Source organism: Alosa alosa, chromosome 15 (assembly GCF_017589495.1).
Source record: "Alosa alosa isolate M-15738 ecotype Scorff River chromosome 15, AALO_Geno_1.1, whole genome shotgun sequence".
In the NCBI taxonomy this organism is placed as follows: Eukaryota; Metazoa; Chordata; class Actinopteri; order Clupeiformes; family Clupeidae; genus Alosa; species Alosa alosa.
Window position 1 is genome coordinate 32855119 of NC_063203.1, and position 20514 is coordinate 32875632.

General features: G+C 43.0%; 1 protein-coding gene across 1 annotated transcript in view; it reads left to right on the forward strand.

The window, feature by feature from the left end:
- Positions 1-20514, forward strand: part of LOC125308048 (ferroxidase HEPHL1-like) — a 64848-nt gene that overhangs the window by 44088 nt on the left and 246 nt on the right. Inside the window, exons 10-14 of the mRNA XM_048264260.1 lie at positions 8544-8676; positions 10310-10522; positions 10810-11014; positions 12939-13078; positions 13211-13234. Coding sequence (XP_048120217.1) covers positions 8544-8676; positions 10310-10522; positions 10810-11014; positions 12939-13078; positions 13211-13234 — 715 coding nt within the window. The remainder of the gene's footprint in view (positions 1-8543; positions 8677-10309; positions 10523-10809; positions 11015-12938; positions 13079-13210; positions 13235-20514) is intronic.

A 20514-nucleotide genomic window follows, 5' to 3' on the forward strand; every position in this document is an offset into this window, starting at 1 on the left:
TGTGCGTCGCTCTGCCACTGTACGTCTGTCAGGATACCCACAGACTCAGGTCAACAGGATCGGTTCAAGCATCAAAGCTGTATTTATTAGAAGAATACGTGTCAGTCAAAACTCACAGAAGAACAATCCAAAATGAACAGGGTAAAAGAGAAGCCTCCAAAAACACACAGAAGATCCAGAAACAGCAGAAACGGAAATCCAAAGAGAGTCCTTAAAGAATGTTCAAACGCACAGAGGATACTGACTTAACTGAGGGAGAGAAAAGTCCAAGATCAAGGGCAGAGAGCACTGTGTGACTGCCAAGGGTACCGATCTGAGTCTCTGGAACAGCGACGAGGACAGACAGGTAGCCAAGGTCTCAGCTGCTTAAAAAACGTTTCAGTGTGATTACCCACAGGTGTGGGTAATCAGTACTCAGGGGAGAATGATTGAGTGGCTGCTGGCGATTGAGGAGTGGGTGTGGCTGAGGCAGAACCTGGCATGGCTGTGACAACGTCGCTCTGTCAGTAGCCTGCCTGCCGCCCCTTCTGAAAAAGCAGGAGGCTACCTTTAAACATAATTGTTGCCGAGAGGAATCCCAGCCTATGAATTCAATAACAAAATAAATCATGTATAATTAAACATTACCTCGATTTAGGCTACTTTAGGGTATGGCATAACTACACAGTGATTAACGAAAATCGAAATCTGCTGTTGATACGAATACGAATACGAATACTTTATTGTCCACAAAGTGGAAATTTGTCTTCAGTTTCACCACAGACATATAAACATAAACAATAATCCCACAGTACACAATGAAGCATTCAAGCACTGCACTTCTACAAAGCAGAAGAGGAGAACACTAAGTTATGATAAAAAATAAATTTAAAATAGCCTACTAAGTTAATATAAAAGTACATTAGCACTCAGTAGAGTGTTTAGATTAATAAAGTAGCTGAGGAGTAGTAAATATAACACAATACAATACAATAATAAATAAAATAAGTAATAAGACCAATAAAGAACTGGGGGTGGATTAAGTGTAGAATCCTGTATTATTAATCGCCCTTATTCCTTTAGGGACAAAGGAATTCTTAAAGATGTTTTTAATAGCGGTGGGCACCCTAAAACGCCTCCCAGAGGGTAGGAGCTCAAATTCACAGTACAGAGGATGGGAGGGGTCATTTATGATTTTCCTGGTTTTATTTAAAATCTGTTCATCATACATCACACTTAGTTGCTTTTGCTGCTTTCCTATGATCTTTGAGGCCATGTTCACTATTCTCTGTAATTTATTTTTTCGCTGCATGTTCAGATTTTTATACACTGTTTGCAGGATGTCCCTGTTCACGCCAAAGTTTCTGAGTCTACGTAGAAGGTAAAGCCGTTGTGAGCACTTTTTATAAATAAAATTTGTGTTTTAAAGCTGAGGTTGCTGTCTAAAAGAGTGCCAAGGTAAAACATTTACCACTTCCACTCTCTGTCCCTTTATAATTATTGGCGGTAACAGGTCCATATCATTCTGAATGATAAGTTCTTTCGTCTTACTTACATTCATTTCTAAGAAGCTATTTTGGCACCATTGCTGAAGAGATGATGTGTGGCATGGCGAGGGCATGTTCTCTTTCCACATCACCTTTCTGCATTAAACCAACCAGGGCCATGTCATCAGCATATAAGTAAACTAAAATGTTGTTCTTGAATTTTAAATTCGTTTGTGTATATAGAGAACAGTAAGGGAGATAAAATGGTACCCTGCGGTGCTCCAGTGTTTAGCACAGTGGGCTCTGACTTGATGTTCCCCAAGACATCCTGTTGAGGGCGGTCTGAGAGAAAACCCAATGAATTACCCCACCATTAACCCCTAAATCAACAAGTCTTTGCAGCAGTACATGAATTTGCATAGAATTAAAAGCAGATGCAAAATCTATGAACAAAACTCTAGCATAATGAGAGGGAACCTGTAGATGTTTGGCTAAGACATTGAACAGCGTTGTAGTTGCATCATCTGTACCCCTTTGACATTTATATGCAAATTGAAGTTGGTCTAAGGTGTTGGACACACTGGATGGTATATGTTTACTTACTACTCTCTCCAAGCATTTGCATTGAAAGGAAGTGAGAGCAATGGGTCTAAAGTCATTCAGTTCAGTTGCACCAGGTTTTTTTGGAACTGGCACAATATTTGACTGCTTCCATGTCTTGGGAACTGTGGATGTCTGCAGCAGAATCTGAAACAAGTTGGTGAGCACACCCTTTAGGTGGTGAGAGCAAAACTTGAGGACTTTACCACTTAAGCCATCAGGGCCGGGGGCCTTATTGGGCTTTATACGGGTCAGGCTTGAAAGGATTTCATGTTCAGTGAGATTAATTAAGTTGCATTCTGGGAAAGATTTAAAAACTTCCTCCCGCTCAGTGCTGAAGTCCATCTTATCAAATCTACTGTAGAAAATATTCAAGTCATTTGCAGAAGATAGGGTAGGGGGTGGACCACCTCCTTGTTTTGTTTCCCTCCCCATCATTCCCATGCAGTTTTGGCCTAAGATAGGGAAGGGGGGGGGGGGCACCTCCTTGTTTTGTTTCCCTCCCCACCTTCCCATGCAGTTTTGGCATTGCCAGAACAAAATTGCTTCTCCACTTTATTTCTATAGTCCAACCTACTGTAGCCTTCTGCAGTTTGCTTCTCAATTCACATCTTTTTTCCCTCACAAGGTCCGCATTACCCTAGGCAAAAGCTTGTTTTTTCTCTATGCATGCCTTTAAGTCCCTCGTAATCCATGATTTTTTATTGGCGTAGATCCGTATAGTCTTTGTCTGGATGACGGTGCTCTCGCAGAAAATTAAATATGATGTGATCGTTTTTGGTACCGGTTAAATATGATGTGATCGATTTTGATACCGGTGCAGCTCCACAAAACGAAAAAATATCTTAATTTGCTGTCTACGTTATTGTCCATGAAGGCATATCTGGCAAGTTGTTATTTTATGAAGACTTAAATGGTTGCTTTGCTTTCATCAATGGTTTCGCTATAGTCAAGTTTGCAAGAAGGAGACATAACGCGTAGAGACCGACCGATTTGGGTTTTTCTAAAGCCGATGCCGATACCGATTTTTAGTGGTCGGAGTCAGCCGATGGCCGATGTGACCTGCCGATTTTTTGGGCCGATTTTTAGGGCCGATATGCTATCGTAGTATCTTTAATTGGCATGCTAAAAATGATACTAGTAAGAGGAGGCACAACACTTGTAAACTTCACACGATTTATTGAAAATTGACATTAAAAAATCAACATAATAAATAACATATGTTCAACATAATAAATAACATATGTTCTATATATACACTATACACTATATATTTATGTATATAGTAGAAATATTATGTAGGCTATTATATAAAAATGACTGTAGGGGCCTACTCATCGATTCATAACAACAAGAATTAACAAATGTATGACTTCTTGCAGTCTGTTAGTCTATTAATTATTCATTTTAATATGTTTAACAGAGTGCAAGAAGACTTCCATGATGTGACAACTTCAGATAGGCAAAATACATGTTCAGGTTATACAGTTTCACTGTGGAACTTCAATGCCTTACCACAGACCTAGGTTTCAACAATATAATCCGCAGTCAACAAAACCGACTTCATAGCTGGCTATGCCAACCACCTTTCATTGGAACTCCGCGGTTCTCACTGAGACTTGATCAAACCAGAGAACACTGCCACCCCGCTGCACTCTCCACTAACCTTACACTATCCCACACCCCTCCTATCTGGACGAGGAGGCGGACGGGCCTGCTGATCTCCAACAAATGGAAATTCACCCCGCTACTGCCTTCAAACAAATATGTCTCATTCAATTCCATGCCATCACAGTGATCGCCCCAGCAAAACTCTACTGCTGGTCATCTACCGCCTCCCAGGCCAACTAGGGCGACTTTTATTGGACGAACTTGACACTCTGCTATCCTCCATCCCTGAGCATGACTGTCCGCTTTTGTTCTCGGTGATATGAACATCCACTTAGATGCCCCAGGCTCAGCAGACTTTTGACCCTGGTCCACTCCTTTGACCTCGAACTGGTTCAAAGCCCACCGACTCACAAAGCTGGCAAAGAGCTTGACTTGATCTTCACTGAACTGCAGCACAGACACCCCTCATGGTGACGCCTCTCCATCTTTTCTGACCACTTCTTCATCCAGTTCAACGCCAGCCTGTCAGAACAGCCTCCGCTCTCAGCCCGATGGTCACGCTCCGCCCGCAACATCCGGAACCTGTCTCCCAACGCACTTCTCCTCTGTGGTTGCCTCCGGTCTACCTCCACTCAACACCTTCTCCTCTCTGGAGGTTAATGAAGCCACTGACTCGCTCTGCTCCACACTGACCTCGTCTCCAGACGAAGCTGTGCCCTCTTACCACAAGGCCAGCTCGATCCAAACATTCTCATCCATGGCTAAATGATACCCTCCGGGATCGCAGCGCACCAAACTCAGAGCCCGCGAGAGGAAATGGCACAAATCCAAACTAGCTGGCGACCTCAAAAAAACTACCACCAGACACTCCTGACCTCCTTCTCAGCCAGCATCACTGCTGCTAAGACTGCTTTCTACCATGACAAAATCAACAGCTTACAGACACTCAAAAACTTTTCTCAACCTTCAAATCGCTACTTAACCCTCAGCTGCCTCCTCCTCCATCCAGCCTTACTGCAGATACCATCGCCTCATTTTTACAAACAAAGTGGCGGCAATCAGCAGTCAATTCTCTACATGCCCACTCAACGATCTGACTCAGATACCGCGACTCCTACAACCTCTAGGGACTGCTGGAACATCTTTTTCAGCATTCACGCCTCTCCAGAGTGAAGTGTCCAGACTCCTGACATGCAGTCAGTCCTACCACATGCTCGCTGGACCCTATACCACGGTTTCTACTTCAGTCCATCAGCCCGACCATCGCTCCAGCTATCACACATGTGATAAATGCCTCGCTAACCTCCGCACATTTCCAACAGCGCTTCAAATGGCCCGGTAACACCGCTATTTAAGAAAGCTTCTCTCAACCCTGCTCAAGTCGAGAACTACCGCCCTGTCTCACTACTGCCTTTCCTATCCAAAGGCATTGAACGAAAGCAGTCTCCAAACAGGTCTCTGACTTCCTTTCACAGAACAACCTTCTGGATCCAAATCAGTCTGGGTTCAAAAGCGCCACTCTACCAAACGGCTCTGCTGTCTGTAACAGAAGCCTTAAAGAAGCCAGAGGGCGCACCGCCGGTCATCAGTACTCATTCTGCTTGACTTATCGGCTGCCTTTGACACGTTAATCACCGTATCCTTCTCTCTATACTGCTGACATGGGAATCTCGGTTCTGCTCTCTCCTGGTTTGAATCCTACCTCACAGGAGGACTTGTTTAACGTATCATGGCTTGGTCAGCTATCCGCACCTCACCATCTCACCACAGGGGTCCCCAGGGCTCAGTGCTGGGCCCCTCCTCTTTGCTATCTACACCACCTCCTTGGGACAGATTATCCGTTCAAGACGGCTTCTCATACCACTGCTATGCAGACGACACAGCTCTATCTGTCCTTTTCCACCTGATCGACCCCCCCTGGTTTCAGCACGGATCTCGATTGCCTTTCAGACATAGCTACATGGATGAAGGCACACCACCTCGAGCTGAACCTCTCAAAGACTGAACTGCTGGTCATCCCAGCTAAACCTACCATACACCACGACATCAACATCAAATTTGACTCCTGTTTGTTTCACCCGACCAGGACTGCAAGAAATCTAGGAGTTGTTCTTGACAACCAACTAAACTTCTCAGGTCATGTTGCCTCAGTCGCCGGTCATGCCGCTTTTGCACTCTACAACATAAGGAAAATCAGGACTTACTTGACCCAAGATGCTACCCAACTTCTGGTTCAGGCAATAGTCATCTCACGACTTCGACTACTGCAATGCCCTCCTGACAGGTCTCCCAGCCTGCTTGGTGAAACCACTTCAGATGATCCAGAACGCGGGCGGGCGCCTGGTCTACAACCAACCCAAAAGGGCACATGTTACCCGCTGCTCATCCAGCTACACTGGCTACCTATGGCGGCCCGCATCAAATTCAAGTCTCTAACGCTTGCCTACAAAGTAGTCTCCGGTTCTGCTCCCACCTACTTGAATGCCCTCATACAGACTTAAACTACCTCCAGACCATGCGCCCTCTGACGAACGGCGCCTAGCTCTACCACCGGCACGCTCAAGCCAATCCAAACTTTTCTCATCTGTTGTTCCTCGTTGGTGGAACACACTGCCAGTTCCTACAAGGGCAGGGACATCCTTTCCACTTTCAAAAACTCCTGAAGACCCAGCTCTTTAGAGAACATCTACTCTCATAGCAACACTTACAACAAGTCTTACTGATCCTAGCACTCACCAGCCGTTTTAAACTGACAAGTAACTGTTAAAAACAGCACTCACCGGCCTTGACTTATTCTTACTGTACTCTAATGTTTTTAAACTGTCCTAAAATTGTGAGAATTGTTCTAAAACTTACTGTTTACCATGTTGTTAGTCGCTTTGGTTAAAAAGCGTCAGCCAAATGTAATGTAATGTAATAAAACTCCGTCTCCCAGCATGCTGTGCAGGAAACCGGAAATAGAGAACATCCGTTTGATACTTCTCAAATTCGCAATCAAATCAAACATGTATACATCGCAAAAACAAATTGACACGGGATGACAATGTTTTAAAACGTTCACTTGTTATTTGTGCGTCCTCTTTTTGTTAACATTTCACTTAGATTGTCCGATACTTAAGTTTAAATCGTAACATAGCAGTCACCAGCGTTTAGGGCAGGGGGCTTGCATAGTCGGCGCAACGCACTCGTAGCCACAACGTTAAGCAACTTTCATTTCTTCTTCAACTCCGATGCAGTTGAAAACGAATGGACATGGGATGACAGTGTTATAAAGCGTTCACATGGTAGATTTGCGTCCTCATTTTGTTAAATTTTCACTTAGATTGTCCGTTACTACAGTTTAGATCGAAACATCACGCTGGTCACCAGGGGTGTGTTTCTCGACAGTGTCGTTGCTAACTAAGTTGGCAACTTACTTGATTGCAATGCAATTTCCCATAGGCAACCTACTAAGTTTCTAACTGGTTAGCAACAATGCTTTCGAGAAACGGGGTCCAGCATTGAGGGGGCTTGCTGGCCCATTCCCAACGCACTTTTGGGGGGCTTGCTGGCCCATTCCCAACGCACTTTTGGGGGGCTTGCTGGCCCATTCCCAACGCACTTTTGGTAAATAAAACATCACAAATTACAACCATAAGAGAAATCATAAGAGAAAAAATACGACTTTGGGACACTGGAATGTAAAAATTGATGCCTTACCTGTAGACAGTCTTGCTCCTTCTTGAAACCAAAGATTTTCTTAGTTCTAAATAGACCGTCTCTTTTAAAACCTCACGCTGTGTTCCAAGTAGCTGCCCGCAGATGTGCCTGACTTAAAATCGGCCGATGCCGATTGATTAAAAAATAGCAAAAATCGGCTGGCCGATCGATCGGTCGGTCTCTAATAACTTGTGAGCATGCCACACTATCCAGGGACGCGCTCACACAGCTGTGGTAGCAGGGGCAGGAGGACTACTGTTAGCGCAGGCTTTATATAAAATTCTTCAACAGAAGCCTTATAAAAATAAAGGCCTGCCTCGAATGCAGGCTTGCCCAAAATAAAGGCCTGTGGTTTGCGCAGCCTACAGTAAGTAGGCTAAATAACAGACCCGCCACAATATGCGGTAAGATGATTTTTTACGATTAAGATGTTTTTGGTGCCCTACACGCACTGCATGTTCTTAAATAACAATGAAATATCATCAGTAATATTCGACCATTATTTTGTGTAAATGGGCTATGCATTGGGTTAGACACCAGGGGCCATATTCACAAAGCCTTTTATCTTACCACTAGGAGTACTCCTAAATCGCAGAAGATGAATGAAGATTTAGACTGAATAGGAAATACTCAAATCAAATGTGAAAGGGGCACATTAAATATTTGTATTATGTTATGTTTGTAGCCCTACGAGCTCCAATAGTGCGAAAGAAAGCACTCGAAAGCCGACTCCACAACTGTCGCATTTCCCAGCCAGGTCCATGATAGGCTTTTTGTCACTGCATCCAAAAATGTCTCCCTCTGGATAAAGCAGGTTAAGACCCGTGCAGTGTTGCGCTCACAAAAGGGCGATTCCATTTCCCCTTAAAGTAGCCTACATGATCCAAAGCATGATACGTCTCCGTTGCTCGAGTTTATCATTAGCACTGGACAATATTGGAAAATATAAGAAAAGCGACGTGTCAGTTTGGCCCTTTATATTAATTTTTAATTATATTTAGATGTTTTTTTATGTCAGGGAGAGAACTCAGTTGGGGGGCACACTGGCCTGTTTGGGGGGGCTCTTGACGTCGATGCTGGCAGTGGATAAGGAGTTCTTTCTGATGTTTGGGATGTCTGTAAATAACGTGTGTGTGTGTGTGTGTGTGTGTGTGTGTGTGTGTGTAGAGGGCGGTGGATAAGGAGTTCTTTCTGCTGTTTGGGATCTTTGATGAGAATCTGAGCGGGTACCTTCAGGACAACATCCGTCGCTATGGAGATGGAAACACCAAACCAGAGGCAGAGAGCAACTTAATGCATGGTACTGTACACACACACACACACACACCCCATACACACATGCACACACACACACACACACACACACACAGAGCAACAAGATGCAAGGTACTGTACACACACACACACACACACACACATACACACACACAGACACACACACACACAGACACACACACACACAGACACACACACACACACACCACGCACACACACTCACACTCACACACACACAAAGAGCAACAAGATGCAAGGTACTGTACACACGCACACACACACACACACACACACACACACACACTCACACTCAGAGCAACAACATACATAGTACTGTACACACACACACACACACACACATATACACACACAGACCTGCATGGGTTGGAGGTGTGTGTTGAGTGTGTGTTGATGTGTATGTGTGTGTGTGCAGGGGTGAACGGGTGTCTCTATGGGAACCTGCAGGGGCTGGAGGTGTGTGTTGATGTGTGTGTGTGTGTGTGTGTGTGTGTGTGTTAGGGATGCAGCGGTAGTGTACCCATGGTACTGTATGGATGATGGTTTGTGGGCCACAATAACGGTACGGTTTTATATTAAATAATTAAATAGATAACGGTACGGTTTCGGTATTGTAATATAAAAAAAATAAACAATTAACTATATTTTGCCTGTAGACAAAAAATGGTAGTGTGACTGACTGACTTGGCTTATTTTTCTAGCTTAACTATAGGGTAGTTTTCAACTGCTTCGTTCAAACTATCAGTGGAGAAAGCTAAGCTCGCTAAACTCAGTCCGTTCACGTCTCTGTCTCTCGCTAAGCTCAGTCCGTTCATGTTGGAGCAGTCAGCTGTTTGTCAAACTCATTTGCACACAGAGCGCATCAACCTATCGGAGCTCTGCTACATTAGCACTGATAGGCTGCAGAGGTGAGAGGACCCATGCTCTGGTTCTGATAGGCTGCAGAGGTGAGAGGGCCCATGCTCTGGTTCTGATAGGCTGCAGAGGTGAGAGGACCCATGCTCTGGTTCTGATAGGCTGCAGAGGTGAGAGGGCCCATGCTCTGGTTCTGATAGGCTGCAGAGGTGAGAGAACTCTGGTTCTGATAGGCTGCAGAGGTGAGAGAGCTCTGGTTCTGATAGGCTGCAGAGGTGAGAGAGGTATTATATATAACTGGTGAGAGGCCCATGGATGCTCTGGTGCTCTGGAGGTGTTCGCAGTTCACGTCTGCGTATTGAAGCGTATGGGGCGCATCGCTCTGTACGATAATATGGGGCGCATAGCTCGGTACGATAATATACCATATGGCTCGCTCGGTATGATAATATACCATATGGCTCGCTCGGTATGATATTATACCATATGCGGCGCATAGCTCGGTACGATAATATACCATATGGGTCGCTCGGTACGATAATATAACGTATGGGGCGTATCGCTCGGTACGATAATATGCGGCGCATAGCTCGGTACGATAATATAACGTATGGGGCGTATCGCTCGGTACGATAATATACCGTATACTGTTGCATCCCTAGTGTGTGTGTGTGTGTGTGTGTGTGTGTGTGTGTGTGTGTGTGTGTGTGTGTGTGCAGGTGTGAACGGTCGTCACTATGGTAACCTGCAGGGGCTGGAGATATGTGTTTGATGTGTGTGTGCAGGTGTGAACGGGCGTCTCTATGGTAACCTGCAGGGGCTGGAGGTGTGTGTAGGGGAGCGTGTGGTGTGGCACACCCTTGGCCTCGGCAGCCAGGTGGATATTCATGGCGTTTATTTCCAAGGCAACGTCTTCCGTCGGCATGGCAACACACGTGACACACTCAGCCTCTTCCCTCACACCAGCGTCACTGTCACCATGACAACCCACAGAACCGGTAAGTCATGCCTCTTTAGGCACACACACATGCGCGCACACACACACACACACACACACACACACACACACACACACACATTCAAATACACTTTGTTTACCCATATCACTGCTCTGTAAGTGTGTAAATGTTTTGTTGTCTGTAAGTGTTATGTGCAAATGTTATGTTTGTTTGTTTGTGTGTGTGTGTGTGTGTGTGTGTGTGTAAATGTTATGTGTGTGTTTGTGTGTTTGTGTGTGTGTGTGTGTGTGTGTGTGTGTGTGTGTGTGTGTGTGTGGTTTGTTCAGGTCTGTTTTCTGTGAGCTGTCGGACGACAGATCACTTTGTGGCTGGAATGAAGCAGAAGTATAACGTAACGGCGTGTGGTGCTTCCACACACACCCCCTCACACACACACACGCCTAGCGCACACTACTTCCTGTCTGCGGAGGAAGTGGATTGGGACTACGCTCCTGACAGAGCCTGGGAACTGGAGAAGCACAAGGAGGACAGGTGCACACTTACACACACACACACCAGGGTTTCCGTTGTCCGGTAATTACCGGACATTGGCTGGAAAAAAAATGAAATGTCCGACAAAATTAAATCTCTCCGGTCAAATTATCCGTTTGAAATTGGCTAATAATCCCGTCCCCTAACGCAATCTGAATTTGAGAATAAGCCTTAATATGCAAGCCTATATTATACGTCCTCTGGCTATGTTTTTAAATGAACAGGCTCTACCGTTTGAAAATTAAGCTATTAAACAACACGCATAGCCTACGCTGCATTTCAAATAGGAAGCTCACGCTTAAAACGTCCATGTTAAACAACGAACAAATGAGTGAGGCGGTTCAAACATGGCCAGGCCCAGGCAGACTAGCCTTAAAAGTTTTTTCAGAACAACTTTTAACTTTTTAAAACAACGAACGAAGTGGACTCTTGCTGTCCATGAATCGATACTGGGTAGATCTTGTTAGGCATGTTTAAGTTAGGCTAATGAACATGTTGCATTCTATACAGCCTGATTATGTCATTCTTTAAGCTACATAGCCTGTCTCCAGTTTTCCTCAATTTGACTAATTAAGAAGCGATAATAGGATATTTGACCGGCATATCATCAAAATGTCCGGAAAACAAAACCTCTGCCGGTCACTTTGACCGGCACCATTTTTTGCTAGCGGAAACTCTGACACACACACACACACTTACACACACATGCACGCACACACAGCACACACACACACACAAACACACACATGGTCACCCACGGTTATGAGTCATAAACAAAATATTTTAATGATATTCGGGTCATTTGCGGGCGGGTCAGTTAGAATTAATTAAATATATATTTTCTACAAATAGGCCTACTTAAAATATCACGAGAAGGCTAGCTAGCATCAATACAGTAAAGCATCAATACAGTAAAGTCAACAGTAAAGAAGCTGAAGACGAGAGTTAAAAATAATAGACACCCCTTTAGGAAAAGCGATATAGGCTATGGGAAATATTGGGAAAAGTTCTTAAAGAAGATGACAGTAAGTTATGGTCTATGTAGGCCTACTTGCGAAGCCATTTAAAAGTATGACAGCCAAAACGGGCAGCCTGCAGGAATAAATGTTATGTCACAGACTACACAGCCTATGTATAGGTTCGCGCATGCATAAAAGTTACAGTTTGTTGTGTTTGTGACTTTAAACAGTGGATGTGCTTTAGTAAAGCTTTGTGCTTCATTCAGCATTATAAACCAGTTCTTACGCTAACGTTTTGACCAGCAATGTATCTCTCTTGCCTACCTTGCCTCACCATTTCTGTTTTTAGAAAAGAAAGATGTATGTCCATGGCCTTCAAATCTTATCCTAGTGTTCTAATCCTTGGTGGTTGCGTCGTGCTTAGCTCTTATTCTCATTCTCTCTCCTCATAAACATTATGTCCTGCATGCCTACTGCGTGTAGTTCTACTGCATAAAGTTTCGCAAATTAATTCGTTTGTTTTACAGAAATGGCCTACTGTCACACTGCATGCAGGCTATAACCAAAAGCACACATTTTGCAAATAAGCGGGTCGGGTATAATTTTGTCCTAATTAATATTCGCGGTCCGAGTTGCGGTCGGGTTGATTAAAATATCGGGCGACCACGGGCCGCTTGTGACCAAACCCGCGCAACACTGACACTTATATACACACACACACACACACACACACACACACACACACACTACACACACACACACACACACACACACACACATACACACACTTACAATTGTAAAGCACTCAGTGTGTGCTCGGAGGAGCAGAAAATATATGCACATATATGCACTTTAACATTTACACACACACAGTAATATACATTGTTTGTGTGTGTGTGTGTGTTGTGTGTGCGTGCATGTGTGTGTGTTGTGTGTGTCTTGTGTGTGTTGTGTGTGTGCATTAGTTATGGCAGTGTGTTTGTGCAGAGGGGGGATGGGCGGATTGGCTCGCGCTATAAGAAGGTGGTGTTCCGTCAGTACACCGACGCCTCCTACACCACCCGCCAACCAATCACAGCGCAGGACACACACCTGGGCATTCTGGGTAAATATATATACACACACACACATACACACATACACTATATAAATGAAACATAATATTTATTTGAATTTGAGATATTGTCATAAATTTGTGTGTGTGCGTGTGTGTGTGTGTGTGTGTGTGTGTGTGCAGGACCTATTCTGAGATTGCAGGTAGGTGAATCTAAAACAGATATCTTAACATTCTTGTAATATCCATGTGAAGTGTGTTATGTGTCTGTGGTTTCTATGTGATGTGTGTATCGTTGCTGTCTGATGAAAACAACCTAAAACAATCTCCACTTTGACTTTGACTCCATTTTGACTTTTTACTATGAATAGAATGTTTACCTTGTCCTCGTCTACAGTTAGTGTGGAGTATCTAAATGACCAATGAAAATATGTTTAATCACGTCATCTAGTTAACCTGTTGGTGCAGAGGACATAAATGGGCAATCTCCGCCTATATTGGATGGTTTCATTTTAAACTTAAATATGTATGGCTCTACAAATTGCATAATAATAATAATGGATTAAAGTAAAGAGGACACCTGGGCCATCAACTTCAAACATATTCAGTATTTTATTAAGTTAATTCTGTGTTCAATTTTACAGCTACAAAAGCAACAAAAAAAAAAAAATACAAAACGCCTACTGTTTTGTTTGTTTATTGTAGTGTGGAACTGGTTATGAGAGTCTTAGGAAATTAAAAACTGCACTTCATGATTCAACAACATCATGGTAGTATGTGTGTAAATTTTGAAGATCATAGGTAAAGGTTTACAGGTGTTACAGAGCAGATTTCATATGGTATGTTTAGGCGTTTCCAAGTGTCTCATAGCTTATCCAAAATCACCAAATACAAAACAACACATCAATCACTGAATATCAAGTGTGTTTAGTTTTTCCATGCATTATATCCTACAGCAAACCATCCTGACTTAATTTCTGGGTAATATGAGGCATTTTCTTACGGGAATCTAAATGATGGTCTTAACCCAAAAGCTGTCCCTAACCCAAAAGCTATCCAAATGAATGTTTAGTTACTTCTAAATCATTTAGCAATGCAGTAATGTATTCTACTGTAAGCTCTTGTGATGTTGACACTTGCAGTGGATTTGCACTTATTTGTGAGGTTTCCTCACATTTGTCTCTGTGATGTCAGTCTTCCGAATAACAAAAACAAAATGTTCACATCCGAGTTCTATTAGCCAGAACAATTACTAAGCTAGTAATGTGCTGTACAACTTCAGGAGATCCACCTGAACTCCATGCCATCTGTCTGCTAAGTCAGGTACAGAAGCAGCAGCTCCGTGTGGTGTTGCACGCAGTTGTGGTGGTGCGGCTGCTCTGCATGGTACTGGTGGTGTGCCTTGCCCATGTAGTTCGTGGAAGGCCTGCATCACCTAACAGGACAGAGCTGTGGGGTGCTGATCAACTGGAGGCTCTTCAGCTGAAGAAGGCAATGGGAGGGACACAGGGAAGGAAGGGTGAGCTGTATACAGAGGGTCCTCTGCAGCCACGTTGAGTGATGGGAGAGACTGGGATGAGACAGGGACAGGTGTGGTTCACTCTGAAATGAAAAAGTGGCAAAAGATAAACATACAGGAAACAATCCATAGGCTAATCTACATATTAGATGCATACATAGCATGTTTACACATAAGTATGCATTTGACTTGGCATTGATATTGTAGAACAAAACACAAGCTGGACTACATTTCCCTGTCCTATTATGTAGGCATGAGGAATACATGTACTTTACTAATGATTGACAGTTGTACAGGACCACAGGGGTTATACACAGGTCATCTGCACGACAACATGCATAGTTTATCATACAAGATATTAAATTGAAGATTAGAAAATTAGTTAATGTAATATTAAAAACTGCAAGGTCTTAGACTGTTGTGGAAGTTAGTTAATGTAATATTAAAAACTGCAAGGTCTTAGACTGTTGTGGAAGTTAGTTAATGTAATATTATAAACTGCAAGGTCTTAGACTGTTGTGGAAGTTAGTTAATGTAATATTATAAACTGCAAGGTCTTAGACTGTTGTGGAAGTTCGTTAATGTAATATTATAAACTGCACTTAGACTGTTGTGGAAGTTCGTTAATGTAATATTATAAACTGCACTTAGACTGTTGTGGAAGTTAGTTAATGTAATATTATAAACTGCACTTAGACTGTTGTGGAAGGCTGATTGTTAGAATTAGCTATAGACGAGTTTCCCTGCAAATAATCAGTTCCGTACAGGACCTACCTACTTTTTTGCTGCACGATCGCGACGCTAATTAGATTAATTAAAGCATAGCAGCTGCAGCAAATACTCTCTCCACACAATACACCTTTGCTAAGTCCTTTATTATCATTTTGCTCATGTGCAGAGACGGTAACCTACACTACATTAGTCTATCTACCTCGAGGAGAAAAATATCCGTGCTGGTTTGAAACATTTTTGCATGAGCTAAGCCTGTTTTACGTCTTCAAATGGAGTAAACTGAACTCAAGAGATCAAACTTTGAATAGTTGTTCCAAATCAAATGTTTCATTTGTAATTATCACCTACTTTATCTCAATGAATATACCATCGAAATTCTAACAACAACAAAAGCCCATAGGCAGACGTTTGTTCTTTCAGTAGGCTACCTGGCCTAGGCCATTTTCATTACATTAGCTAGCATTAGCTAACTGTAGTTCGCAAACAGCTAACTTTAGCCAATACATATAGGCAATTCTACATATAGGCATTTCTTAAATATATCTGAATGCAAACTCATTCAAGCTCTAAATGCATGTTCATTTCAGTACGCAATCAAATTACAGAAACTTACATGTTCAGGACCCAATTAGCCTTTCTTCAAATAGGATTCCATGGTGGCTGGAAGCTAGGCCATCAAGAAGACATATTGCCATCTTCTCCCTCGCTAGAAAGCATGTTGAAAACCTGTTCCCTGTTAAATCTCTTCAATTCTGTTGGTTGACCAATGAAAATATGTTTAATCACGCCATCTATTTAACATGTACCCTTCACAAGCAGCAATTAACGTTATTAACACTATTAACGTTAAAAACATTAGACATTAAGATCGGACATATAAAAAACCAAGGCAGTGATAAACTCTCATCAAGCCTAAATAAAATCAGAACGACAAACGAAAATGTGAATGACACCTTTGCAGCCCCTTCCTACATACAGTCAACACCACAACCACACTGCCTTAGTATTGGTCGCTCAACTACAGAAGAAGCACATCATCTATTTAACATGTACAGAAGAAGCACGTCATCTATTTAACATTTAACATGTACAGAAGAAGCACGTCATCTATTAAACATGTACCCTTCACAAGCAGCAATAACTTAGCTCAATTACAGAAGAAGCACGTCATCTATTTAACATGTACCCTTCACGAGCAGCAATAACTTAGCTCAACTACAGAAGAAGCACGTCATCTATTTAACATGTACAGAAGAAGCACGTCATCTATTTAACGTACAGAAGAAGCATGTCGTCTATTTAATATGTACAGAAGAAGCAAATGCTGCTACCAAGTTTCCAGAGGTTACAGACTTAACTTTGGAGAGCCACAACGTTGTTTGAAACCTCTGCAATGCTAAATAAACGTTGTTTGAAACTCTGCAATGCTAAATAAACGTTGTTTGAAACCTCTGCAATGCTAAATAAACATTGTTTGAAACCTCTGCAATGCTAAACCTCTGCAATGCTAAATAAACATTGTTTGAAACCTCTGCGATGCTAAATAAACGATTGGTTAAAGAAGTAGACATGCTGCGTCAACATCAATGGTAATGGGAATAATACTATGACACAAGCAAGTGAATGACTCTATAAATAGACATGGCACCGATTTTGATGACAATTTTGATGCAATTATTTTTAAACAACACAATTTGTTTTTAATTTCCTTAAAAGTAGTGATCTTGGATATACATGTTATCCATCAGACATTGACGATAAAGAAGTAGACATGTTTCGTCAACATCAGGAAAATGATAAACAAAACATGTAAACGTGTCTGCATATGATGTGTGTGTATATAGCGTGCCTGTGTCTAATGTATATATGGCATGTGCGTGTAATGTATATATGATGATGTGTGTGTGTAATGTATATTTATATAGTTTGATTTTAATGAACTTTCATAAATATTTGTTTACATTTTGTTTTCCAAATAATTTCCGTAGAACTGTAATTTGGTATTGTTATTTGATTTATCTTTACTCAATCAACACCACAACTGCAATTTAATTGATATTACCTGAAATACACGATTAAATAGCCTGATTTCGTTTGGGAACAGCTGAGGGGAGGGGGCTACTTGAAACTGCAAGTTTTGATCGGTGTGAGCGAGCGGACTCAGTCAAGAGTAGGCTTGGAAATCGGTTCCAGGTATCGGTTAGGAATCGGTTCCAAACGTTCCGATCCATCGGAATCGTACACATCCACATGTTAACGATTCCACTAACGATTCCAATACAAAGCTTTGTTTTAGAAATGTTTACTTTTTTAGAAATTTTAAAGCATTCAACTTCTGTATTGATATTGCACACTTGATATTTATTCTCTAAAACCACTTTAAATTAGACATTCAAAGCCAACAACTCTCAAAGCCATCCTATAAGTGTTCAGCAAATGGTACAGGAATCGATATGGGAATCGATAAGTAATCGCATTGATAAGCAGACTCGACAATGGCATCGATATCGATAATTTCTTAACGATGCCCATCCCTAGTCAAGAGTAATTAACACGCTTTTGAACAATCTAAGCTGGGCTACGTTAGAGGGCGTCTACGCTGATTCATCATCAGTGAAACGCAAGAAAAGCTGCATTCAATTCCCAATAGAGGCTATTGCTGAAGCGTCAGTGTAAATCAAAATAGAGGCTATTGCTGAAGCGTCAGTGTAAGCGCCCGGCCTCGTCTCAGCCGTTGCTATCTCCAACAAATGGAAACTCACTCCGTTGCTGCCTTCAAACAAATATGTCTTATTTGAATAGTGATAGCACCGGCTAAACTCTATGTGCTGGTCATCTACCGCCCACGAGGCAAACTCATTAGAATACCATCACAGTGATCGCCCCAGCAAAACTCTACGTGCTGGTCATCTACCGCCCCCCAGACCAGCGACTTTATGGACGAGCTAGACACTCTGCTGTCCTCCATCCCTGAGCATGACTGTCCGCTCGCTACTCGTCCTCGGCGACATGAACATCCACTCAGACGTCCCAGCAGGGCTTAGCGGACCTTGTGGCCCTGGTTCACAACCCACTTACTCAAGTCAAGTCAAGTCATCCAGCTACTGTGGCCGACCGTATAACATTCAAGGCTCTAACGCTTGCCTACAAAGTAGTGTCCGGTTCTGCTCCCGCCTACTTGAATGCCCTCATACAGACATACATACCTCCAGACCGGCCAAGCTCCTCAGATCGAACGGCGGCTAGCTCTACCACCGGTACACTCAGGCCAATCAAACTTTTCATCTGTTGTTCCTCGTTGGTGGAACACACTGCCAGTTCCTACAAGGGCAGGGCATCCCTCTCCATTTTCAAAACTCCTGAAGACCCAGCTCTTTAGAGAACATCTCCTCGTAGCACTACTTACAATTAGTCTCTCTGGCATGTGTGTGTGTAATGTATGCATGCTGTGTGTGTGTATATAATGTGTCTATGCTGTGTGTGTGTGTGTTTGTATATAATGTGTCTATGGTGTGTGTGTGTGTAGGTAGGCGAGCAGGTGTCTGTGACCTTTAAGAACATGTGTGTGTGCGCATGTGTGTGTGTGCATGTGTGTGTGTGTGTGTGTGTAGGTAGGCTTACAGGTGTCTGTGACCTTTAAGAACCGTGTATATATAATGTGTCTATGGCGTGTATTGTGTGTGTTATTGTAGGTAAGCGAGCAGGCGTCTGTGACCTTTAAGAAAAAATAATGAAAAAAGTGTGTAGGTAAGCGTGTGTAATGTGCAGGTATTATTATTATTATTGAGCAGGCGTCCAGGATCCCTAACAGCATGTGTATTATTGTTGTTATTGTGTGTGTATTATTGTAGGTAGAAAGCGAGGTGTCTGTGACCTTTAAGAACATGTGTGTGTGTAAGTGGCGAGCGGGTTTCTGTGACCTTTAGAGCGTGTGTGTGTGTGTAGGTAAGAAGAGAGCAGGTGTCTGACCTTTAAGAACTTTAAGTGTGTGTGTGTGAAATGACTTTAATTATTGACAGTGTGTGTGTTAGCCAGGCAAGCGAGCAGGTGTCTGTGACCTTTAAGAACATGTCATTAAAGCGAAACAAATTAATCTATGACAACTAGAACATGTGTGTGTATGTGTGTGTGTAGGTAGGCGAAAGCAGGTGTCTGTGACCTTTAAGAACATGTGTATGTGTGTGTGTAGGTAGGCGAAAGCAGGTGTCTGTGACAACTAAGAACATGTGTGTGTGTAGGTAAGCGAGCAGGTGTCTGTGACAACTAAGAACATGTGTGTGTAGGTAGAAGTGAGCAGGTGTCTGTGACAACTAAGAACATGTGTGTGTGTGTGTGTGTGTGTGTGTGTGTGTGTGTGTGTGTGTGTGTGTGTGTGTGTAGGTAGGCGAGCAGGTGTCTGTGACCTTTAGAACGTGTGTGTGTGTGTGTGTAGGTAGGCGAGCAGGTGTCTGTGACCTTAAGAACATGTGTGTGTGTGTGTGTGTGTGTGTGTAGGTAAGCGAGCAGGTGTCTGTGACCTTTAAGAACATGTGTGTGTGTGTGTGTGTGTGTGTGTGTGTGTGTGTAGGTAGGCGAGCAGGTGTCTGTGACCTTTAAGAACATGTGTGTGTGCGCATGTGTGTGTGTGTATGTGTGTGTGTGTGTGGTGTGTGTGTAGGTAGGCGAGCAGGTGTCTGTGACCTTTAAGAACGTGTGTGTGTATATAATGTGTCTATGGTGTGTGTGTGTGTGTGTAGGTAGGCGAGCAGGTGTCTGTGACCTTTAAGAAAATGTGTGTGTGTGTGTGTGTGTGTGTAGGTAGGCGAGCAGGTGTCTGTGACCTTTAAGAACATGTGTGTGTGTGTGTGTGTGTGTGTGTGTGTGTGTGTGTGTGTGTGTAGGTAGGCGAGCAGGTGTCTGTGACCTTTAAGAACATGTGTGTGTGTAGGTAGGCGAGCAGGTTTCTGTGACCTTTAAGAACGTGTGTGTGTGTAGGTAGGCGAGCAGGTGTCTGTGACCTTTAAGAACATGTGTGTGTGTGTGTGTGTGTGTGTGTGTGTGTGTGTGTGTGTAGGTAGGCGAGCAGGTGTCTGTGACCTTTAAAACGTGTGTGTGTGTGTGTGTGTGTGTGTGTGTGTGTAGGTAAGCGAGAAGGTGTCTGTGACCTTTTAAGAACATGTGTGTGTGTGTGTGTGTGTGTGTAGGTAGGCGAGCAGGTGTCTGTGACCTTTAAGAACGTGTGTGTGTGTGTGTGTGT